The sequence below is a fragment of the Crocuta crocuta genome, unplaced genomic scaffold (assembly GCF_008692635.1).
Source record: "Crocuta crocuta isolate KB4526 unplaced genomic scaffold, BGI_CrCroc_1.0 scaffold393, whole genome shotgun sequence".
Classification (NCBI taxonomy): domain Eukaryota; kingdom Metazoa; phylum Chordata; class Mammalia; order Carnivora; family Hyaenidae; genus Crocuta; species Crocuta crocuta.
This window is the reverse complement of record NW_027530889.1, coordinates 103,918-129,677: the sequence shown is the minus strand read 5'-3', so window position 1 is coordinate 129,677 and position 25,760 is coordinate 103,918. Positions and strand designations below refer to the sequence as shown.

The 25,760-nt window shown below is 36.1% G+C and overlaps 1 protein-coding gene across 3 annotated transcripts in view; it reads left to right on the top strand.

Moving 5' to 3' along the window:
• The first annotated feature begins 7 nt into the window (after window positions 1-7).
• BRD10 (bromodomain containing 10) overlaps window positions 8-25,760 on the top strand; it is a 116,332-nt gene continuing 90,579 nt past the window's right edge. For 2 of the 3 annotated variants that reach the window (XM_077769653.1, XM_077769652.1), the window contains exons 1-2: window positions 8-658; window positions 18,971-19,171. In XM_077769653.1, the coding sequence (XP_077625779.1) occupies window positions 69-658; window positions 18,971-19,171 (791 nt within the window). In that variant the 5' untranslated portion in view covers window positions 8-68. The remainder of the gene's footprint in view (window positions 659-18,970; window positions 19,172-25,760) is intronic. The other variant, XM_077769655.1, reaches the window with a different exon arrangement.

The following is a 25,760-nucleotide window of genomic DNA, read 5'->3' as shown; positions in this document are numbered from 1 at the left end:
TGCTCTCACGCGTTCCCTGGCGCCTGGAGCTGCCTCTTCACACGCCCCAGCGTGGTTCTTCCGGGGCCATGAGCGTGCCCGAGACGCCGGGGGAGATGGAGCCTGCCGGGGAGGAGGAGCGGCCGCCACCAGCGGCCAAGGAAGAGGATTATGAGGAGATGGCAGTGGCGGTCCCGGCCTCAGGGCCGACTCAAGGGAGCAGTGCCCCCTTGCGGGAGGATGAGGACGACGAAGAGGAGGAGGAAGAAGCGATGGTGGTCGTGGGCGGTGGCTGCAAGGAGCAGGAGCTGACCTACGAGCTGCAGCAGGGCTACCGCATTCTGGGCGAGTTCTTGCAGGAGAAGCACCGGGGCCTCACTGCCCCCTTCCTGCAGCCCTTGGGGGGCGTTGCCATCGGGGAGGATGAGGTGGCCGAGGGGCCGCGCAGCGGGGGCCGGGGCGGTCGCGCCCTCCCGCAGCAGCTCGGGCAGGGCGTGTGTCTGCTGAAGATGGAGGAGAAGTTCGCCAGCGGCCAGTATCGGGGCATCACCGAGTTCGTGGCTGACTTCAGGTTGATGCTGGAGACATGCTACCGCCTGCATGGAGTGGACCATTGGATCTCCAAACAGGGCCAAAAGCTGGAGATGATGCTGGAGCAAAAGTTGGCGCTTCTTTCTCGGTAAGTGAGTCCTGTCCCCAGTGGGACTGATGGAGTGACACAAACATCCTCGCACGTGTCCGAAGATGGGTTGGGATAGGGGGCGTAGCTGATACGTGTAGAGTTGGTGCTGCAGAACCCCGGGAGGAGGAGCAGCCCTGAGTGGGGGCTGCAGAGGTGTGGTGGGTGTGGGCTGAATCTACGCATTACCCAAATGGAAAGCTGAAAGGGAGTCGAGTTCTGAGCCCAGAAGAACACGTAAAGTTTGTAGATGTAAAGTAAAATATTGACTATAGGAGGAATTACGGGGTAGGTTAGAGGGAGAGTTTTAGTGAGGTGGAAGATGGACCCGCAACTTTTAGACAATTTTACCTTGACATTAGAAAAAGGATTTAGGATGAAATATCGTTGGAAAAATGTGTTTGTCTCATGTAGAAAGATGGACGTTTCAAACTGTTTAAAAAGTGTATCTTTTCACAACCCATGCCGACGTCGGAAATTTAAGGATTGTTTTTAAATGATTGATTACTCTGTCGTATTTCTGATCTGTTCTCTCAGCTTCGCATGAGCAGACTGAATTTTAACGATAATAGTGGATGCATCAACACAAAATTTTTAAAACGTTTAGACATTTGTGTTTATTCTACCAGAAATCATAGTCATTTCAGATGGCACTGTGCTCTTGGTATCATCCACTCAAATAGCCAGAGTCAGTTATTGTTCCTTAGAAGAAATAATGTAACACAAGAGATACTAAGGTAAACATATTTATAAACCTATATTTGATGTGCACCAGATTTCTCAAGTGGAAATTCTTCATGAATAGAAAAATAATTGAATGTTGGAAATGGTAGTTGAAGTGAAATAGTAATTTGATTCTTTACTAGCTTAGTGAACTTGAACAAGTCACTACCTTTTTGGCTTCAGATAATAATAGTATCTCATGGGGTTGCTGTTGGATTAAATGAATTAATAAATATAAAGTCAACAGTGTCGGTTCCAATTTTAGTATATGTGCTGCCAAAGTGAGCACAACAGTGTCAGTTCCGTAGTTAGTCTGATGTAAGTTGTAACCATTACAATATTAGCAATAGTCGCTGAATAAATGAGTATTTTCCTTGTATCTAATTGGGTCTTATACTAGTGCTTTTATGGAATAGCTTCTGAGAAGTTGTAGATTTTTGGTCCTTGATTTATTTTATTTTATTTTTATTTATTTTATTTTAATTAATTAATTTTTGAGAGAGAGGAAAAGAGAGAATCTAAGCAGGCTCCACACTTAGTGCAGTGCCTGACTTTGGGCTCAATACCATTGCCTTGGGATCATGACCTGAGCCTAAATCAAGAGTTTAACTCTTAACTGATTGAGCCACCCAGGGATCCCTGGTTCTGTATTTACAATGGTAATTTAAAAATAGTGTAATATATCATTGACTTCCCATATGATGTTTTCAAGGTTATCAGTGACTTCTTTCACTGAAAACAGTAGTCAACCTAGTGCTTGACTCATTAGAGGACCTTTATTTAAGGAATTCCTCCTTGAATCCTTTCATAAAATACAATCATTTGGTAATGATTATTCACAGGTTTACTTTTAATACTTTATTAATGATATTATACTTGTGTGTTTGTTACTGTTGCCTCCACAGATTCATTATAGATATGATTCACATAAAAAAAAACCAGTCCATTCACATATCACTATGTTTAAGTGATAAAATATACCCCAAGTTGATGTCACAAGATTTTAGACTTGGAAGACACTATAGCATTCATCTAGTCAAGCATCCAATTTTACAGATGAGGAAACAGGGCTTTAGAATGAGATTGTATGAAAGTACTAAGAAGTAGCATATTGGTTTGGATGAATTACAGGTGCTTTCAAAAGTATTGTGTGTATAATAAATATCTTTTGAGTCCTACAAAAGAGCAGGAGACTGTTGTACATAATGTTAATTTCTGAATACTTACAATGATTCCTGGTGGCAGATTCTCAGAATGGTGTATTCTCATATGGTCTAATAGCATCCATACTTAGAAATTAAATTTAAGGGGCATTTGGGTGGCTCATTGGTTAAGCGCCTGACTTTTGCCAAGGTTATGATCTCGTAGTTCGTGAGTTCCAGCCCCACATTGGACTTTGTGCTGACAGCTTGGAGCCTGGAGCCTGCATCGGGTTCTGTGTCTCCCTCTCTCTCTGCCCCTCCCCTGCTCGCACTCTGTCTCTCTCTCCCTCTCTCTGTCAGAAATTAACATTAAAGAAAATTAAACTTAAAACATTCTATTGTTATAAACATAATAATGTACTTCTAACATTATTAGTTCAAGAGATAAAATTCTTGCATTTTAGTAGCAAAAACTAATACGATGGTCTCAGACAGATAAGGTTTTGAGACCTTCATTTTATTGTATTTGATGTAGGTAAACGTTTTGTAAATAAGAAGTTTTCCAGACCACATTTGCAGATACTAGGAATTCATTTCTTTAATAGCCTAAAATCTGTGTTATTACTAAATAAATACTGTGAGTGGGCATACTTTGAGAAAAGTGTGGATTACAACTGGTATAAATTAACTGGTATAGGTTCCCATAACAGCATTCTGTGGACTGGGCACATGAGTATGATTTTTGGCAGTTGACTCAGATACCTTATTTGAAAATACATGGTATGTGGTAATTTAGTAATAAAAAATATCTCTTAGATATTAAGTTTTCTTTTGTTTAATATATATTTGTAAAGTACTGAATTTTCATTTTTAGATTACTGTAAAGAGAACTTTATAGCTGCTCCATATATTGCTGAGCTTTTAGGGAGCAAGAAATAAGGTACATTAAGAAAATGCCACAGTATCATTTAGTACCAATAGCTTTAGTACCCTGGACTATGGACACAGTGTTTAATTTGAATCTCAGTCTAGTCATTTGTACTATCAGTATTAGTCTAGATTATTTAATTGTGCAAATGGACTATGGACACAGTGTTTAATTTGAATCTCAGTCTAGTCATTTGTACTATCAGTATTAGTCTAGATTATTTAATTGTGCAAATAAGTATCTGCCAAAGGTAGACATTCAACTCCCTGAGATCAAAAGATAAATCCTGTGCCCTTAAGTGGTTTATAGTTGAGTAGAGAAACAGAAAGTTAAACAGATAATGATTCTATAATGAACATACAAATAGGTACAAGGGGAATTTAAGAGGGAGACCTAAATCTGAATGGGAATAAGTGTGGGGATGGCAAGTGAGAGGAGGAAATGAGAAGGCGGAAAGAGATTAGGTAAAAGATAACATAAAAACATTTATACTTGAATAATTATTGAAGGAGTTGAAGATTGCTGCTGGATTTTTTTTTTGGAGGGCTTCAGGGGGGCATTGTAGAAAACTTAACATATAGTGAATGCAAGGTATGACATGTAGTGTTTCTGAGAACTGCAGGTGATTATGACTACAGTGTGGTCTTCAGAGTATAGTTTTCACCCCAGCAGGATGATTGGGGTGAAGGAATAAAAATATTACAACTTTGTATATTCTTGGTTTTTTAAAAAATTATTTTAAAATCTCTGTTTACTTTTACTTTTGTGATGTATATAAGACCATTGCATGTATAAAGTATCAACTTATAAATATAATTTTATTATGTATAAGTTTATATAGGTGATATATAACAATTTGTTTTATGTGTATATTTATGATAGCACTAGGACTAAGATTTAGACAACTCTGTTCTCAAAATTATATATTTATATAGATTTATAAAATATAATTTATTGTCAAATTAGCTAATATACAATATGTACAGTGTGCTCTTGATTTTTGGGGTGATTAGCTGTGGTTCATCGTTTATACACAACACCCAGTGCTCATCCCAACAAGTGCCCCCCTCAATACTCATCACCCATTTTCCCCTCTCCTTCCCCATCCACCCTCAGTTTGTTCTCTGTATTTAAGTCTCATGGTTTGCCTCCTCCCTCTCTGATTGAAATTATTTTTTCCCCTTCCCTTCCGCCATTGTCTTCTATTAAATTTCTCCTGTTCCACATATGAGTGAAAACATATGGTATCTGTCCTTCTCTATTTCACTCAGCATAATGCCTTCCAGTTCCATCCATGTTGCTGCAAATGGCATGATTTCATTCTTTCTCGTTGCCAAGTAGTATTCCATTATATATATAAACCACATCTTCTTTATTCATCAGTTGATGGACATTTAGACTATTTCCATGATTTGGGTATTGTTGAAAGCGCTGCTATAAACATTGGGGTACATGTGCTTCTATGAATCAGCACTCCTGTATCCCTTGGATAAATTCATAGTAGTGCTATTGCTGGGTCATAGGTAGTTCTATTTTTAAATTTTTGAGGAACCTCCACACTGTTTTCCAGAGCAGCTGCACCAGTTTGCATTCCCACCAACAGTGCAAGAGGGTTTCCGTTTCTCCACATCCTTGCTAGCATCTGTAGTCTCCTGATTTGTTCATTTTAGCCACTATGTTCAATGTGAGGCAGTATTTCAGTGTGGCTTTGACTTGTATTTCCCTGATGATGAGTGACATTGAGCATCTTTTCATGTTGTCTGTTGGCCATCTGGATGTCTTCTTTGGAAAAGCTTGTGTTCATGTCTTCTGCCCATTTCTTCACTGGATTGTTTTTGAGTTTGGTAAGTTCTTTATAGATTTTGGATACCAACCCTTTATCTAACATGTCATTTGCAAATATCTTTTCCCATTCCGTTGGTTGCCTTTTAGTTTTGTTGATTGTTTCCTTTGCAGTCCAGAAGCTTTTTATCTTGATGAGGTCCCAATGGTTCATTTTTCCTTTTTATTCTCTGGCCTTTGGAGACGTCAAGAAAGAAATCGCTGTGGCTATGGTCAAAAAGGTTGTTGGCCTGCTTTCTCCTGTAAGGTTTTGATGGCTTCCTATTTCACATTTAGGTCTTTCATCCATTTTGAGTTTATTTTTGTGTATGGTTATAAGAAAGTGGTCTAGTTTCATTCTTCTGCATGTTGCTGTCCAGTTCTCCCAGCACCATTTGCTAAAGGGACTGTCTTTTTTCCACTGGGTACTCTTTCCTGCTTTGTCAAAGATTACTTGGCCATACATTTGTGGGTCCAATTCTGGGTTCTCTATTCTATTCCATTGGTCTGTGTATCTGTTTTTGTGCCAGTACCATACTGTTTTGATGATTACAGCTTTGTAGAAGAGGCTAAAGTCTGGGATTGTGATGCCTCCCACCTTGGTTTTCTTCTTCAGTATTACTTTGGCTAAGAGAGGAGGAGGCAAGATGGTGGAGAAGTGGGGAGCTCCGTATAATATTACTTGGGCTACTTGGGGTCTTTTGTGATTCCACAGAAATTTTAGGATTGTTTGTTCTAGCTTTGAGAAGAATGTCAGTGTAATTTTTATTGGGATTGCATTGAATGTGTAGATTGCTTTGGGTAGTATTGACATTTTAGCAGTATTTATTCTTCCAATCCATGAGCATGGAATGTTTTTGTGTCTTCTTCAGTTTCCTTCATAAGCTTTCTATAGTTTTCAGCATACAAGTCTTTTACATCTTTGTTTAGGTTTATTCCTAGATATTTTATGGTTCTTGGTGCAATTATAATTGGGATCAGTTTCTTTATTTCTCTTTCTGTTGCATCATTGTTGGTTTATAAAAATGTAACTGATTTCTGTACATTGATTTTGCACCCTGAGACTTTGCTGAATTCATTTATCATTTCTGGGAGTCTTTTGGTGAAGTCTTTCAGGTTGTCCTTGTACATATCCTGTCGTCTGTAAAAAGTGAAGGTTTGACTTCTTCTTTGCCAGCTTTGATACCTTTTATTTCATTTTGCTGTCTGATTGCTGATGCTAGGACTTCCAACACTATGTTAAACAACAGTGGTGAGAGTGGACATTCCCGTCGTGTTCCTAATCTCAGGCGGAAAGCTCTCTGTTTTCCCCATTGAGGTTGAGGTTAGCTATTGGCTTTTCATACATGGTTTTTATGATACTTAGTCATGTTTCTTCTATCCCAACTTTCTTGAGGGTTTTTATTAAGAAAGGATGTTGTGTTTTGTCACATGATTTTTCTGCATCTATTGACAGAATTATGTGATTCTTATCCTTTCTTTTATTAATGTGATGTATCACATTGATTGATTTACGATTATTGACCCAGCCCTGCATCCCAGGAATGAATCCCACTTGATCATGGTGGATAATTCTTTTTATATGCTGTTGAAGTATCTTGATTTGCTAGTTGATTTGCTAGTATCTTGTTGAGAATTTTTGCATCCATGTCCATCAGGGATTGATGGCCTGTAGTTCCCCTTTTTTTGTGGGGTCTCTCTCTGGTTTAGGAATCAAGATAATGCTGGCTTCATAGAATGAGTCCAGAAGTTTTCCTTCCATTTCTGTTTTTTGTTTTGTTTTGTTTTGTTTTTTTGGAACAGCTTGAGAAGGATAGGTATTAACTCTGCTTTAAATGTCCGGTAGAATTCCCCAGGGAAGCCATCTGATCCAGGACTCTTATTTGTTGGGAGATTTTTGATAACTGATTCCATTTCTTCATTAGTTATGGGTCTGTTCAAATTTTCTATTTCTTACCGTTTGAGTTTTGGTAGTGTGTGGGTGTCTAGAAATTTGTCCATTTCTTCCAGGTTGTCCAGTTTGTTGGCATATAGTTTTTCATAGTATTCTCTCATAATTGCTTGTGTTTCTGAGGGATTTGTTGTAATAAATCCATTTTCATTTGTGATTTCATCTATTTGGGTCCTGTCTCTTTTGTTTCTGAAAAGTCTGGCTAGGGGTTTATCAGTTATGTTTATTTTTTCAAAAAACCAACTCTTAGTTTCATTGATCTGTTTTACTTTTTTTTTGTATTCTATATTGTTTATTTCTGCTATTATCTATATTATTTCTCTTCTGCTGGGTTTAGGATTCTTTGTTGTTCTGCTTCTAGTTTCTTTAGGTGTGCTGTTAGATTTTGTATTTGGGATTCGTCTTGTTTTTTGTGCTAGGCCTGAATTGCAATGTATTTTTCTCTTAGGACTGCCTTTGCTGCATCCCAAAGGTTTTGGACTGTTGGGTTATCATTTCCATTTGTTTCATATATTGTTTAATTTCTTCTTAATTGCTTGGTTGACCCATTCATTCTTTAGTAGGATATTCTTTCACCTCCATGAATTTGGAGGCTTTCCAAACTTTTTCCTGTGGTAGATTTCAAAGTTACAGCATTTAATCTGAGTGTGTATAGTATGATCTCAGTTATTTTGTATTTATTGAGGGCTGCTTTGTGACCCAGTATGTGATCTTTCTTGGAGAATGTTCCATGTACACTTGAGAAGAAAATATATTCTGCTGCTTTAGGATGAAAAGTTCTAAATATACCTGTCAAGTCCATATGGTGCAGTGTCTTATTCAGAGCCATTGTCACTTTATTGATTTTCTGTCTAGATGATCTGTCCATTGCCGTAACTGGAGTGTTAAAGTCCCCTGCAATTACCACATTCTTACCAATAAGATTGCTTATGTTTGGTTTTAGTTGTTTTATTTATTTGGGTGCTATCAGGTTTGGTGCATAAACATTTATAATTGTTAGCTCTTCTTGGTGGATAGACCCTGTAATTATTATATAATGCCCTTCTTCTCTTGTTACAGTCTTTAGTTTAAAATCTAGTTTGTCTGTTACAAGTATACATACAGTAGCATGATAGATGGTTCTCCATCCCCTCACTTTGAATCTGAATGTCCTCAGGTCTAAAAATGGGTCTCTTGTAGACAGCATATAGATAGGTCTTTTTTTTTTTTAATCCATTCTGATACCCTATGTCTTTTGATTGGAACATTTAGTTTGTTTATATTCAGTGTTACTATTGAAAGATGAGGACTTAGAGTTATCCTGTTATCTGTAGGTTTTATGCTTGTAGTGATGTCTCTGTTCCTCTGTGGTCTTTGCAACACTCACAGATTCCCCGTTAGGATCTCTTGTAGGGCTGGTTTAGTGGTGATGAACTCCTTCAGCTTTTGTTTGTCTGGGAAAACTTTTATCTCCTTTTATTCTGAATGACAGCCTTGCTGGATAAAGGTTTCTTGTCCTCATATTTTTCTTATTCATCACATTGAAAATTTCCTGTCACTCCTTTCTGTCCTGCCAAGTTTCAGTAGATAGGTCTGCTACTACCCTTACCTACTACCCTTGTAGGTTAAGGTCTGTTTATACCTAGCTGCTTTCAGAATTCTCTCTTTATCTATGTATCTTTGTATCATAGCTTAACTATGATATGTCATGCAGGAAATTGATTCAAGTTACATCTGAAAGGAGTTCTCTGTGCCTCCTGAGTTTCAATGTCTCTTTCCTTCCCGAGATTGGTGAAGGTCTCAGCTATGATTTGTTCAAGCACACCTTCTGCCCTTTTCTTCTTCTTTTGGAACTCTTATGATATGGATATTGTTCCGTTTTATCAAATCAGTTAGTTCTCTAATTCTCTGCTCATTATCCAAAATTTTTTCACCTCTCTTTTTGTCAGCTTCATCTTTTTCCATAATTTTATATTCTATTTCACCTATTTTCCCTCTGCCTCTTCAATTCTTGCTGTCACTGCCTCTAGTTCATTTTTCCCCTCATTTACCACATTTTTAAATTCATCATGACTATATTTTAGTTCCTTGATCTCTGCAGCAATAGATTCTGTTGTTTTCTATGCTTTTTTCAAGTCCAGCGATTAATCTTATGACTATTATTCTAAATTTTTGTTCAATTATATTGTTTATATCTGTTTTGATCAATTCTTTAGCTGTCATTTCTTCCTGGAATTTCTTTTGAGGAGAATTCTTCTGTTTTGTGATTTTTGACTAGTTTTCTGTCCCTTATGTATTTTAAAAGCTTATTATGTGTCCTGTACCTGTGAGCACTACTATGTTAAAGAAGGGTCATACGCTATCCTAGGCCCTACCCTTCATGAAGTGTTTTTTGGAGAGCGTTACTTGCTGCCTGTTGTTGTGACTCTGGTTACTTTATCTCCCTACTTGCAGTGATGTTTTTAACCCTTCACTAGGTGAGCTTTGATTTGATCGTTGAAGTAGTCTTGTTCTGTCAGGTTTTCCTGGTGGGTCCCAGGAAGAGATTGTCTTTTTGCCTCCTGGACTTTCGGAGTTCAGAGTCCTTTAGCATCAACATTGCTTTGTTTTAGAGACTAGGGAACTTCAGATCCCCGTACTTCTCTGCCATGTTGGCCCCTCAACCCTGTTAAATGTTTATTTTTGAGAGAGAGAGAGAGCAAGAGCGCACAAGAACCTTGAGGGAGGGGCAGAGAGTGAGGGAGATCTGGGCTCTGCACTGACTTCAGAGAGCCTGATGCGGGGCTTGAACCTACAAACTGTGAGTCATGACCTAAGTTTATGTTGGACACTTAACCGATTAGCCACCCAGGCGCCCTGTAAAATCCATTTTGATATCTCATAGGAAGAGTCCTCTGTGAATTGATTTTTCTTGAAAAGAAATTTTCCAGGACTGAAATTTTTCATATTTTTCTCTAAGATATTTTTTTAAATAGCTGTGTGTGTGTGTGTGTGTGTGTGTGTGTGTGTGTGTGTGTTTAATTAATTAGGCTCCATATCCAACCATGGGCTTGAACTCATGACCCTGAGATTAAGAGTTGCATGCTCTAATGAGTGAGCTAGCCAGGCACCCCTAGTATAGTATAATGTTTAATGGTACAAACATTAATGGAACCAACATTTGCATCACCCATGTTTTTTGTCACTTGTTAAAAGAATTATGTGAGAGAACGGGGCGCCTGGGTGATTCAGTCGGCTAAGTATCTGACTTCGGCTCAGGTCATGATCTCACGATTTGTGGGTTCGAGCCCCGCATTGGGCTCTGTGCTGACAGCTAGCTCAGAGCCTGGAGCCTGCTTCAGATTCTGTGTCTCCGTCTCTCTCTGACTCTCCCCTGCTCATGCTGTCTCTCTCTCTCTCAAAAATAAATAAAACATTAAAAAAAATTTTAAAAAGAATTATGTGAGAGAACAATAGAAATTACTGGTTATAAGAATAATTACTGAAATAAGGATGATAACCTCCTCATTCTTGAAATGAAAGATGAAGAGAGAAGTTAGTATCATTACTTACTGTCTATAGACACCAAAATTACTACTTGCTACATCCTCCTAATTCCAGTATGTCTTCAACTTTTTCCAGGTCCCTGCATCTCTTTGTTATGACCTGTTATGTAAGGTAGGCAGGAGGAAAACTTGCCTTAGCTTTCCAATCTTTTCAACTTTGCCATTGTCTGAATCTGAAAGTGCCTTGAATTTATAGTCTGCTACTTTAAAGCTCATCAATACTTGGCACATATTTAGAGGAGCTGGCCAAGAACAGGAAGACAGAGTATCTACCTGATCACTTTGCAGACTTGTCACAACTTTACTGTCTTCTAGGGAACTTGAATATAACCGGACTGTTATGTTGTATGAGAGTTAGTGACCCAGTTAGCCCTCTGTTCTGCCTGTACTGAGAAGTGATGGCTTCTGTGTAGTAAGGAATAGCTTAGTGGTAGAAGATATTCAGCAGAGCAGTCCTAACTTACTAAAAATGCTTATCAAAGTTGTTGAAGTTGGTAAGGCACTGAATGCTAGTTTGTTGTAAATAAAAACTTAACCATTATGTCTACCTTGTAGAAAACCAAGAAATAGAAATATATTCTAAGTGAAATACTTGTTCTTTTAAAATATTAGTTATGATGGTTTTCAGTTGTTCTTTTGGAAATTAATTTTTTTTATTTGGTGCTATTTCAGTTACAAACACGGGCCTTGGAAGTTTTTGTTTTGTTTTGTTTGTTTTTATAAGGACTTTTGCAATCCCCATTGAACTTGCCATCTTGAATTTTGCTAATGAATGCCTTCTGTTTAATCCTTGGCTTTCACTTTCTCCTCTCCATCTATTTGGAGATTCAAATAGTTTAGATCACTTCGTACTTAAAACTTTTCTCCTTTCCCCTCTATTGTGCTATTACTTAAACTATTTGATTTATCTTTTGAGTTGTTCTTTTCTTTGGCTGTGTTTTTCATCATAACTGTGGATAATCTCTGAAGTTATGCCTTTTGTCTTCTTAAGTCTATTCTTGTTTGGCAAGATCATTTTTTTTTTTTTTAATATTTTTATTTATTTCTAGGAGAGAGAGAGACAGCGTGAGCAGGGGAGGGTCAGAGAGAGAGGGAGTCACAGACTGAAACAGGCTCCAGGCTCTGAGCCGGCAGTCAGCACAGAGCCCGACGCGGGGCTCGAACCCACGAACCGCGAGATCATGACCTAAGCGAAAGTCGGACGCTTAACCGACTAAGCCACCCAGGCGCCCCAAGATCATTTATTTTTTATGACGTTATTACTAAGACTCTGGAATCAATATTTTAAGCCTTCCCTTTTGTTTTAGCTTCATATTTCTGTCCACAGAACTTTTTGAATGGGTTGTACAACTGTTGTATCTCAAAATGTTAAAAAAATGTTGGGGCGCCTGGGTGGCTTAGTCGGTTGAGCGTCCGACTTTCGCTAGGTCATGATCTCGCGGTTCGTGGGTTCGAGCCCCGCGTCGGGCTCTGTGCTGACTGCCAGCTCAGAGCCTGGAGCCTGTTTCAGTCTGTGACTCCCTCTCTCTCTGACCCTCCCCTGCTCACGCTGTCTCTCTCTCTCTCTCTCTCTCCTAGAAATAAATAAAACATTAAAAAAAAAAAAATGTTAAGTTTATTTCTAACCCAGATCTCCTTCTAATTTTTCTGTCTTTTCAGCATTCACATTCTTCTTCTTTGTGTCACTATTATTTCATTCTGAATATATCAAATTCATCTTTAATTCTTCACTTTTCACTCAGTATATACAAATTGTCAACCTGTTTATTGCTGAGTTCCTGTTGCTCCGCAAATATTTTGAATAAATGAATAACAGGAATAAATATAATTAGTATTCTTTCTCTACTCTTTCCTACTGATATAAAACTGTTTTTTGCAAAGTCTATTTCAAGTCCTTGACCAGAAAGTAATCACATAGTATAGAGCAGTTGAGTAAATATGAATGAAAAAATATCATATTGGAAGCTGGGAAGATGGCAGAGTAGGAGGATCCTAAGTTTACCTTGTGCCACAGATACAAATAGGTAACATTCATATCAGTGTAAATAACCCAGAAAACTACCGGAAGACTGGCAGAACAAACTCTACAGCTAACGGTGGAGAAGAGGCCACGTGAAAGAGGTTAGGAAGGGTGGAGATACAGTGGGAAGCCAAACCATGGCCATTGCAGGGCAGTAGGGAGTTGCAAGGGTGGAAAAGGGCAAGAAACAGTATCACACTGCGGAGTCTACATGGGAAGGCTGAATCTCTATAACGTTTGGCTTTGAAAGTGAGAAGGGCTGATTTTGTGGGTTCCTAAAACAAACAGGACATAAAGTTTGGAATTTTGGAATCAGTAGGCTTCGTTCTGGGAGAGCTCAGAGGGTGCTGGAAGCTGAGACCCTCCCCTTAAAGAGACACCTCGAAAAGTGTAATATTCCCATTACAGGGATCCCAGAATAAGAAGAGAGAGAAAAGGGAGCAGAAAATTTATTTGAAGAAATAATAGCTGCAGATTTACCTAATCTGGGGAAGGGCACAGATAATGCACATCCAGAAGGCACAGAGATCCCCCAACAAAGTCAACTCAAGGAGGTCCACACCAAGGGAAATAGTAATTAAGGTGGCAAAAATTAGTGACAATTTATTTTAAAGCAGCAAGAGAAAAAAGATACATACAAGGGAAGCTTCATGAGTTTACCTACAATCAAATTTTTCAGCAGAAATATTGTAGTCCAGAAGGGAGAGACATGAAATATTTAAGGTTCTGAAAGTGAAAGATCTGCAGCCAAGAATACTCTACCCAGTAAAACTATCATTCAGAATACAAAGAGAGACAAAGAGTTTCTCATACAGAAAGTAAAGGAGTTCATGACCACTTAATCAGCCCTACTAGAAGTATTAAAGGGGACTCTTTGAGTGGAAAAGAAAGACCATAAAGAAAGGAATGAAAAGTAGGAAATACAAAAACAGTAAAAATAAGTATACCACTCAAGAGATTCACAAAATAAGAGGATGTAAAATGACACCATATACCTAAAATGTAGGAGGAAGAGGAAAAAAGAATGGGTTTAAATTTAAGCGATCATATATATAGAAGATATTATATACAAAATTAATGGTAACCACAAATTCAAAAACCAGTAATAGAGACGCAAAGAATAAAAGAAAGAAATTTATCACCAAAGAAAGCCAGCAAACCATGAGAGAAAGACAAGAAAGGATCAGAGAAAAACTTCAATAATTATTTTGAATGTAAATGGACTAAATGCTCTAGTCAAAAGGCAGAGTGTGACAGAGTAGATTAAAAAAACAAGACTGATCTATATGGCTGCCTACAGGAGAGTCATTTCTGAAGAAAAGATGCCTGCAGATTGAAAGTAGGGGATGGAGAAATATTTATCATGCCAATGGATGTCAGTAAACAAAGATAATAAGATAGCAATATTTATATTGGACAAACTAGACTTTAAAACAAAGATTATAACGAAAGACAAGGATACTATGTAATAACATCGTACAAGAACATATAACAATTATAAATATACACCCCCACATGGAAGCATCCCAATATATAAAAAAATAACAAATATAAAAGAACTAATCAATAATAATACAACAGTGGTAGGAGACTTTACCACCCTACTTACATCAGTGAACAGAACATCTTAACAAAATCAACAAAGAAACAGTGGCTTTGAATGACACACTGAACCAGATAGATTTAGCAGATATATTCAGAGCATTCCACCCTAAATCAACAGAATACATGTTCTTTTCAAGTGCACATGGAATCTTCTGCCTACCTTTTTTTGTAGGCATGAAGACTTTTTTCTGAAAACTTTTTTGGATATCCAGTACAGCTGAATATGAGAATACTTGTTTCCAAGCTTTTATAATCTGGCTTCCCAAGCAGAAAATATTTTGAATATTGGTACCCCCAATGTATCTATATTTATTTATCAATCATTTAATCGTATTTTGTACTATTATGTTTAATATATTGTAAAATGTTACAATCTAATACTTAAGCATTAATGTTATAAAACGTTAGTTTTGAAGAGGGCATTGTGATATTTCATTAGTTTTGAAAATCTTGGTATAATACTTGGCTATTGAACTATTTGTAACTTTTGTTTTATGTTAAATTTACTTTGGTACTTGACTTTAATGACTTTTGTAATTCAGAACTCATAAAGATGCATACATCCAGATTGAATGACATTATAAGCTGGGCTGACTATATTAGACAGACAAAAGTTTGTTGCTTATCAGACAGGCAAAAGTTTTTGTTGCAATTCACCAATAAGAGTTCTGTCTTCCCTAATTTCAAATAGTTGTTCTTGAAGTCTGATACTAAGGTTCAACTTTGTTGGATAATTCTCATTTGCTCCTCCAAATCTATTCTCCACTTTTGTGCAATGTGTTCTGTGTCCCAAGAGGCTGATTTCTAAGGATTGCATCAAATGGTCTGCCTTGTGTTCTGGCTTTTGATTGGGTTCAGTCAATGGGAGGCACTGACAGGAGGACTGAGAGAGGTTGGGATAGTCTAACAGACAGCTTTCTCTTTGCTGCGCTATATATTGTCAGTAACTGTGCTCCATCATTCTGTGGCCCTCTTCTATAATTATAGCTTCCTTTGTTCTAGTATTATCCCATCTTTTCCCCTTTTGGGTCCAGAGCTCTTTAGCTAGCCCAAGAGTACCTCACCATCCCTTTCTAGTTTCCGTTAACGTTGGCTACACATTTGTGAATAGTCTTTTCATTAAACATTACATCCAGTTTAGTGTTATCTTGCCAGCGCCCTGAGAGCTGTAGTTACATTTAAATTTTGACTGAAACTCTTTATTTACAATATTTTTAAACATATTAGATAATTTTGTTTCCAAGTTTTAATGTTCAGATACAGTTTTCTTAGCTGTTACATTTTATTTTGATAGCAACAACAAAAATCACATAATAAGGGAAACCTTTTCAAACCTCTGTTTTTAGTGGGGGGGGCAGTGTCAGTGCACATATTAACCATAAGTAAGGCTTCAATAGCAATTTACTTCTTTCTTAATACTTAACTTGAATAATTTGAAACAGAATTAAGCCTCTGAATTCTGAAATTTGGACTGTATTAACACAGAAAAGTGTAATATGGACATCTTTTACAGTGAGTACATACAGACTTCCTTATTCCTTTTGATGGATGGATGTTATTCCATGTTATGGTACACATTATTTAATCCATGTTGTATAAAAGGACCTTTATGTTTACAGGTTCTTCTTTTTTTTTAAGTTTACCTATTTATTTTGAGAGAGATAGAAACAGCATGAGCGGGAGAGGAACAAAGAGAAGGAGAGAGAGAGAATCCCAAGCAGGCTCTGCGCTGCCAGCTGTGGAGACTGACACAGGGCTTGAACTCACAAACCATGAGATCGTCACCTGAGCTGAAACCAAGTGTTGGTTGCTTAACTGACTGAGCCACCCAGGCGCTTTGGGGGTTATTCTTTTAAAATAACAGTATTCTGTGCAATTGTGCATTTGTGTGTGTGTATGTGATGTGTGTGTGTGTGTGTGTACGTATTGCTCACAGTTGTGGAGATACGTCTATAGGATAAATTTCTAGGGACATGATGAGTCAAAGAATATGTGCACATTAAATTTAATGATTATTACCAAATTGACTTAAAAAATAATGTGCCAATTTTACATATTCAATATTGTATGAGAATTATTCTTTCCTTAGATTCTCCCCAATACTGAGGAATATGTCTTAATCATGACATGTTGATATGAAAGAGACATTATAGTTTTCCTTCTTGTATTTTAATTATGAATAATAAATATCAAAGTATATCCATTTTTATTTATGATGAGTAGTAAAGGACATTAATTTCTCTTTGAATATTTCTCTAAAGCATTAATTTCTCTTTGAATATTTCTCTAAAGGATATTAATTTATGAAAAATACTGTTTAAAAAAGTAGTTTATATTAAACTTCACCTTTTCTACTCGTAGGACTTCTCTACTTGAAGTTAAAGGGTAAAATTTAGTTGCTGACTTGTTTACATAACAATTTAGCTGTGTGTCTTACTATTTCCCTCAACTCTCTTATTCCCAGTGTTCTGCATATACTATGGCCTCAGAGAGATCATTATGTTTCAGTGCATTAATATTCTCTTCCATTAGTATTGATGAGGAAGTAATTAAAGTTACTGTTATTGCCAGACAGCTTATTAACTTTTGGTCCACATTTCTTACTCCCCGCCCAATTAGCCATCTATGCTATTGTGTATAAAATAATCACAGCCTGAAACAGTATGGGTATTATATATTAGCCCAAATTCTTTAGGATTAGTTGAAAACTAATTTAAAGGTTCATGACGTACTTAAAGCTAAATCAGTTATATTATTATCCCCATAACAAAGAAAATACATAATAGTGCCATAGTTCAGTAGAACCTTATAGTTGTACCATTTATGGGATCTAGATGGCCTAAGACTAAGATTCTTACAAAAGTTCTAATAACTTAGAGTAATAAACCACTGTGAACAAACTCCAAGATGGACAGGCCTTTGTATTTCATGCCATTAAGGTTTGTTTTGTTGAATCTTACCCTATGTTACATTAAAGGAAGCTTATAGGAAAGCAGAGAAACAGGGTCAACTTTTAATTTACATAGATTCTTATTGAGCATATTGAATGCTTACCTGGGGTATTGACTTGGTTTTGCCATTGTAGAAACAATACCATGTACAAAACCTTCAGAGACTCTGGAATATTTTACAAAGGTAAAAGAGAAGGTATTTTCCCTGATGCTTTTTGTAATTCTCTCTTTTATAGATAAAAGTTCAGAAGTCAGGTTTTAATTTAGACTTTAAAACATGATAACATTAATCTTTTTTTTCCAGTGTGATTTTTTTTTTAACTAGATTTATTTATTTTGAGAGAGAGAGAACAAGTATATGCATACTTGCAAACAGGAGAAGAGCAGAGAGAAAGAGGGACAGCGAGATTCTCGGGCAGCCTCCACAGTCAGCACAGAACCTGTTATGGGACTTGATCTCACAATTGTGAGATCATGGCCTGAGCCAAAATTATGACTTGGATGCTTAAACGACTGAGCTACCCAGGCATCCCTTACAGCATAAATTGTTTTAATCAGTTATTTCACATTCATTAAGGGGATTTATGGATAATTAAACAAACTGCTGAGAAACTTTTTCAGCAGTATTTTCAATTATTAGATTAGTATCTCAGTATTACTAGAACATTATAGAGTAGAGAGACATTTGTGGTGACATTGAAGAGGTAATCTCAATTCCTAGATTCTTTTTATAGGTTAGTCAGGTTTCCAAATTTGCAGTTATATATTGTATACTTCATTTGTTTATAATTTCTTCAAAGTATTTATGTACCATGAATTTACTCTCCCAAAATGTTTTTGTAGTATTGCGCATTCTCCTATATCAATGATAAGTAGTATGAATTATACGAAGCAAAGATGAGTTGCATTTAATTTTGCAAGCAATAAACTTTTTTCCATTAAAGAGATAGTGTTTTAATGATTAATTTTAGTGCTAAAGATTTATATATTTAAAAAAATTTTTTAAATGTGTGTTTATTTCTTAGAGAGGGAGAGAGACAGATCATAAGTGGGGGAGGGGCAGAGAGAGAGAGAGGGAAACAGAGTCTGAAGCAGGCTCTAGGCTCTGAGCTGCCAGCACAGAGCCCAAAGCAGGACTCTAACCCGCCAACTGCGAGATCATGACCCGAGCTAACTAAAGTCGGACGTCTAACTGGCTGAGCCACCCAGGTACCCCAAGATTTATGTATTTCTTAAATGTAGGGTAGGGGCTTGTCAGACTGATTTTATGATATGGGTAAGGAAAACTAAAAATTAGTGTAGGGTGAATAAAAATCTGGAGCATAGGGTGGCTCAGTCAGTTAAGCATCTGACTTTGACTCAGGTCATGATCTTGTGGCTCAGGAGTTCGATCCCCACATCAGGCTCTGCTGTCAGAGAACCCACTTCAGATCCTCTGTCTCCCTGTGTCTGTCGTTCCCCCGTTCCCTCTCTCTCAACAGTAAATAAACAAAAAAACAAAAGAAAAATCTGGAGCATAGCTAAGTAAGGTTTAACTATATACATTATATAATTAGCAAAAGAGATTATTCTTAAGATGCTGGTTAAGGGGGTTTATTGCTTACCCAGAAAGATTTGACCTTATGAACTGACTTATTCTTCTCCAAGGCACTTGAGAGAAAAGACAACGATAGCAGTTACATCTAGAGGCTATTATGGACTGGAGGATGAGAAGGGAACTGCATGTACCTCAACAAGGCGTCGGTCAACACCACGAAGTTTGGCAGGCTTGACAAGTGGAGTTTTTGAGTCTATAATGGTTCAAGTTTTAAGACAGGAAGAACAGCTGAGAGCAAAAGAAGAAAAAAGGTAAATGTTAAAAAAAGTTTCATGTTTAAATTTCTAGGAAGTACTTTTCCAAGAGTAGAGCTGTATAACTTTTGTGTGTCCATGTCACTTTGGGCCCATTTTACTTGTGTTGCAAAATACATGGTCACCAAGTGTATGAATTCAAAATGAAATAATCACAGTGAAATTTGTTTTAAAATACAGTATTAAACTTTAATCCAAATTACTTTGAAGCTATAAAAATTAATTTTGACAAAAGATTTCAGAATGCCTTCTAGATTTCTAGAATTATAAATGGAAATAAAAGTATTATCAAATTTTAAATCAAGAGAGTTTTATATAGATTTGTATCGCTTAGATACAAATTAGGTATAGAATAGTTTCATATACCTTTAAAATTAGAAGAAATTCCAAAGATTGTGTAGTTCAAAATGACAGGTAGATGATAGGTTCACCTCTGCTATATCCTCCATTGGTATTAATTTTCTGGATATTCACCTTACTCTGGGCTCATCAAGAAAGAATGTTGTGTTTAGTGTTACCTTCTATGATCTGGGAGCATAGATTGATGGCATTTATATAACATTTTATTTATAACAAAGAGAAAAAGTCCCAAAGAAGTGTGATTACTCAAAAAAGACTGTGATTTTCATACTAAATCAAATCTCATACTCAAACTATGTTAGGAATGATTGCTGATATAATAGGGAACTGCTAATGCTTACTCAAAAGCAATTTATAATATGTTGTTGCTACTTTCATAGTAATAAATTTAGCTTGCTTTGATAATTGGATGATTAAAACTCAACTTTGAGACTTTCTTACAACATACTTTTTATTCTAGTGATTAATTCAGAATCCACTGTGAAATACAGTTTTTTCTCCCTTCTACAAAACCTCATAGAACTACTCCTGCTATAAGAAAAGGGATTTTATGGAAAGGGATAAAGATTAATCTGACAATAGGGTATAATAGATTAGAATGGAGAAAAAAATGAAGAAAAGGAACGCTTTGGGAAGAAAACTGTAGTAGTCTAGATCTCCACTACTGATGACCAGAAATAGAGAGAGAGAGGTCAGATTGTCCTGGGAACAAGTAAAAAGACTTACTTAGTACCTTCTTTAATACTAAGGGGAAACAAAGGAAAAGACAAATGTAAGTCAGGACATAGTTATAATCATAGTGATAGAGCAGTAAGGAGGGAAAAAAAGATTGTAATTATTTATTAAACATGATTATTTGCCATGTTTAGCTCTAGATATCTTACATGTATTTAACATTCATCCTGAAGCACAGAGAGATTAATTAACTTGTCCAGGGTCAAGCAGTTTTTGAGTGGTAGTCAAGATTTGAACCCAGGCAGTTTGGCCCTGGAGGTTGTGCTCCTAAACAATATACTGTCCTTATGACTTGTAAAATGGTGGAACAAACAAAGAAAACAGAAGAGTCTAAATCTCTTTTAGAATGGGAAAGATCAGTAAATTCTTTTTAGTACATTGTTTGAAGTGGTAAGGGAAACATTTAATTGTTCAAGTAGGAATGACTAGTAGAAAACTAGAAATATGACTGAATCTTCTTCTTCCCCTCCAGTTCTATGTATGTTTATTTGTGCCCTGTGTTTAATGTCAAATAAACATAAGTGAATAGGACATGGGCAGAAATCCTCCATTAAATGTCTTAGTGATAATTTCATGGAGTAATATGAATTAAACTTTTTCTTTGAGTAGAGCATTAAGTTTTGATTTTTAAGTTATAAATATTTTAAACACGAAGCAAAGAATAAATAAAATTATAATAAAGCCATATGTACTTACTACTCAGCAATTTTTAGAGAAATTAACATAGGTAAAATCAAGATTCCCTGTATTTTCCCTTTGTCCCCAGAAGAAACTGCTCTTGTCACTTTATCATTCCAATGCTTTTTATTATTGAATTTTAAGAATTCTTTTATATATTAAGGATACAAGTACTTTGTCAGATATATTTGTATTGCAGATATTTTCTCCTTGTCTATGGCCTTTGATTTTCAGTGTTTAATTTTAAGAAAAGGAAAATTTTTAGTTTGGGTTTGTTCTTTTTTTAAATGTTTTGTGCTTTTTATGGCTTAAGAAATCTTAGCTTACCCAAGATTATAAATTTTCTCCCTTTTTTTCCCCAGAAATTTCTAAATTTTTATTTTATGGTTAGGTTTTTGATTCATTTGAAGTTAATTTTTATATGTGGTTTGAAGTAAGAATAAAAGTATTATTTTTCCCATATAGTCTATTGTCCCAATATCATTTGTTGAAAAAACTATTCTTTCATTATAAATTAGATTTGCATCTTTGTTGAAAATCAGTGAGACTTTGTGAACTATATTCTGTTTCATTTGTGAGTCTTTGTGGACTTTATATTGTTTCATTTATCTTTAGGTCTGTCCTTAGGCTAATAATATATTGACTTGATTGCTGTAGCTTTTATAGTAAGCCTTGAAATTTGGGAATATGAGTCTTTGTTTTTTGTTTTCAAAATTGTTAGGTTATTCTAGGATCTTGACTTTATTTCTGTGTGACTTATATCATATTGCAAACTCCTACAAAAAAATAAACAGTCTGAGGAAATTTTGATTGAAATTACATGGACTTTATCAGTAATTTTCTGGATAATTGTAAATTTCTTTCAGTGCTATCTTATAATTTTAAGTTGTTTACATTTTTCATATATTTGGTTAATTTTACCCATATATATTTTCATGTTTTTGATGGAATTGTAAATTATTTTTAAAATTCAATTTATTATTTTTATATAGAAATACAATTTTGTGTAGAAAATTTATATAGAGTTTTGTATAGAATTTTGTAGAGATATACAATTGATTTTAGTATAGGGCCTTTTGTCTGTTTGTACTTTGAGTTCTGAAAGATTTTGATGCTTAGGGTTTTTTGATGGGTTGACATTCTTCTTATCATGAGTGTCTCTTTTTATCCCTGATAATATTTCTGACATTATTTAATATTGCATATATCTCCACTGTTGGCTTATGAGCCATCATTGTTTGAATTTTTTTTTAGTGGCTTCTCTAGGCTTTACAATATGTGCTTATTTATCCCATTTAACTTCAAATGTTATACTACTTTACAGTATACTGTTTACATCTTCTCATACTTTGAGCTGTTGTTGTCATTTTATTTCTACAGTGTATTTTAAACCCCAATGCTCCATTACTGTATGTTCTTTAAATAGTTACTTTTTGAAGAATTTTAAGAATTAGAGGGAAAACATATTTTAAATTTATCCATACGTATACTCTTCCCAACAGTCTGACTTTCTTTTGTATTGATCCATGGTGCCATGTGGTGTCATTTTTCTACTGCCTAAACAACTTTCTTTATCATTACTCATAATGTAGGTCTGTCAATAAACTTTCATTTTTTGATTTGAAAAAACTTTTGTTTTCCTTACATTTTGAAGGAGAAATATTTACATTGACTTCATTTTTCTTCCTTTTCAATAAAGTATAGCATAGCTTAACCGTATGTAATTTTTTCTTGAGTTTTAATTTAAATTCCAGTTAGTTAACATACAGTGTAATATTAGTTTCAAGTGTACAATATAATGATTCAACACCTCCATACATCACCGGGTGGTCATCACAAGTGCACTGCTTAATCCTCATCACCTATTTGACCCATCCTACACTGCACTTCCTTCCTTCTAGTAACCACCAGTTTGTTCTCCATAATTAAGAGTCTCTTTCTTGACTTGTCTCTCTGTCTTTTCCCTTTGCTCATTTGTTTTGTTTCTTAAAATTCCACATATGAATGAGATCATATGGTATTTATCTTTCTCTGACTGACTTATTTCACTTAGCACAATATTCTCTAGCTTCATCCATGTCATTGCAAATGGCAAGATTTTTTTTTTTTTTTTATGTCTGAGTAATATTCCATTGTATGTATATCCCACATCTTCTTTATCCATTCATCAGTTGATAGACATTTGGGTTCTCTCCATAGGTTGGTTATTATTGTTAATGCTGCTTATAAACATTGGGGTGCATGTACCCCTTCAAATTTGTTTTTTTGTAACCTTTGGGTAAATAACTAATAGTGTTATTGCCAGATCATAGGGTGGTTCTATTTTCAGGTTTTTGAGGAGCCTCCGTTCTGTTCTGCAGAGTGGCTGCACAGTTTGCATTCCCACCAGCAGTGCAAGAGAGTTCCCCTTTCTCTGCATCCTTGCCAACACATGTTGTTTTTTGTCTTGTTAATTTTAGACCTTCTGACAGTTGAAGGGTGGTATTTTATTTTGGTTTTGATTTGTATTTTCCTAATGATGAGTGATGTTGAGCATCTTTTCATGTGTTAGCTATCTGGATGTCTTCTTTGGAAAAGTGTGTATTCATGTCTTCTGCCCATTTCTTAACAGGGGTGTTTGTTTTGTGGGTGTTGAGTTTAGTTAGTTCTTTAAAGATTTTGGATACTAACCCTAGTATCCGATAGGTCATTTGCAACTATCTTCTCCCATTCCATTGGTTGTGTTTTAGTTTTGATTATTTCCTTTGCAGTGCAGAAGCTTTTTATTTTGATGAGGTCCCAGTAGTATGTTTGCTTTTCTTTCCCTGGCCTCTTGGCTACGTGTCTAGTAAGAAGTTGCTTCAGCTGAGGTCAGAGAGATTGCTGCCTTTGTTCTCCTGTAGGAGAAGTGTAAGAAAGGTGTCCAGTGTGAGGTGTAAGAAAGTGGTCCAGTTTCATTCTTCTGCATGTCACCGTCCAGTTTTCCCAACACCATTTATTGAAGAGACTTTTTTCTATTGGATTTTTTTTTCCTGCTTTTTCAATGGTGAATTGACAATATAGTTGTCCATTTCTGCATTTTCTCTTCTCTTCCATTGATCTATGTGTTTGTTTTTGTGCCAGTATCATATTGTCTTGATGACTACGGCTTTGTACAGTAGCGTGAAATTAAGAACCATGATGCCTCCAGTTTTGTTTTTTCTTTTTCAGGATTGCTTTGGCTATTTTGGTCTTTTCTGGTTCCATATACATTTTAGGATTGTTTAATCTAGCCCTGTGAAGAATGCTGGTGGGATTTTGATAGGGATTGCATTAAATGTATAGATTGCTTTGGATAGTATAGATATTTTAACAATGTTTGTTCTTTCAATCAATGAGCATGGTATGTTTTTCCATTTCTTTGTGTCCTCTTCAATATTTTTCATAAGTGTTCCATAGTTTAAAGGGTATAGATGGTTTACCTCTGTAGTTAAGTATATTCTTAAGTATCTTATTGTTTTTGGTACAGTTGTAAATGGGACTGGTTCCTGGATTTCTGGAATAGCTTTGCTATTGGTATATAGAAATGCAAGATTCTGCACATTGATTTTATATCCTGCAGCTTTGGTGAATTCAAGAATTAGTTCTAGTAATTTTTTGGTGGAGTCTTTCAGGTTTTCTACATAGAGTATCATGGGATCTGCAAATAGTGCAAGTTTGACTTCTTCCTTGGCAATTTCTATGCCTTTTATTTGTTTTTGCTATTTGATTGCTGAGCCTAAGACTTTCAGTGCTATAATAAGTAATAACAATGAGAGTGGTCATCCTTGTCTTGTTCCTGATTGTAGGGGATAGGCTCTCAGTTTTTCCACAGTGAGGATGAGGTTAGCAGTGGGTCTTTCATATATGGCCTTTAAGATGTTGAGATATGTTCCATCTATCTGTATTTTGTTGAGGGTTTTTTAAATCAAGAATGGATGCAGTATTTTGTCAAATGTTTTTTCTGTTTCTGCTGTGAGGATCATATAGTTCTAATACTTTATTTTTTTTTTAATGCAGTATATTTCTGTGATTGTTTTGCAAACATTGAACCAGCCCTACAGCCCAGGAGTAAATCGCATTTGGCCATGGTGAATAATTCTTTTAGTGTAATGTTGAATTCTCTTTGCTAGTATCTTGTTGAGAATTTTTGTATCTAGGTTCATCAGGGCTATTAGTGTATAATTGTCCTTTTTAGAGGTATCTTTGGCTGTTTTTGTAGTCAAGGTAGTGCTGGCTTCATAGAATGAGTTTGGAAGCATTATTTCCATTTCTGTTTTTTGGAACAGTTTGAGAAGAATATGTGTGAACTCTTCTTTAAGTGACTGGTAGAATTTACCCTGGGAAGCCATCCAGCCCAGGACTCTTGTTCCTTGGGAGATTTTTGATTACTGATTCAATTTCTTTCCTGGTTATGGGTCTGTTCATATTTTCTATTTCTTACTGTTCCAAGTTTTGTAGTTTGTGGATTCCTTTCTTTTCCTTTTTTTTCCCTTTCCTTTTCAAGTTTGTTTGTTTATTTTGAGAGAGAGAGAGTGCAAGAGTGTAAGCGGGGGAAGGGCAGAAAGAGAAGGAGAGAGAATTTCAAGCAGGCTCTGGACTGTCAGCACAGAGCCTGACACAGGGTTCAAGCTCACGAACTGTGAGATTATAACCTGAGTCTAAACCAGGAGTTGTACACATAACCAACTGAACCATCTAGGCACCCAGGTAGTTTATGGGTTTCTAGGAATTTGTCCATTTCTTCCCAATTGCCCAGTTTCTTGGCATATAATTCTTCATAGTATTCTCTTATAATTGTATTTCTGTGGTGTTG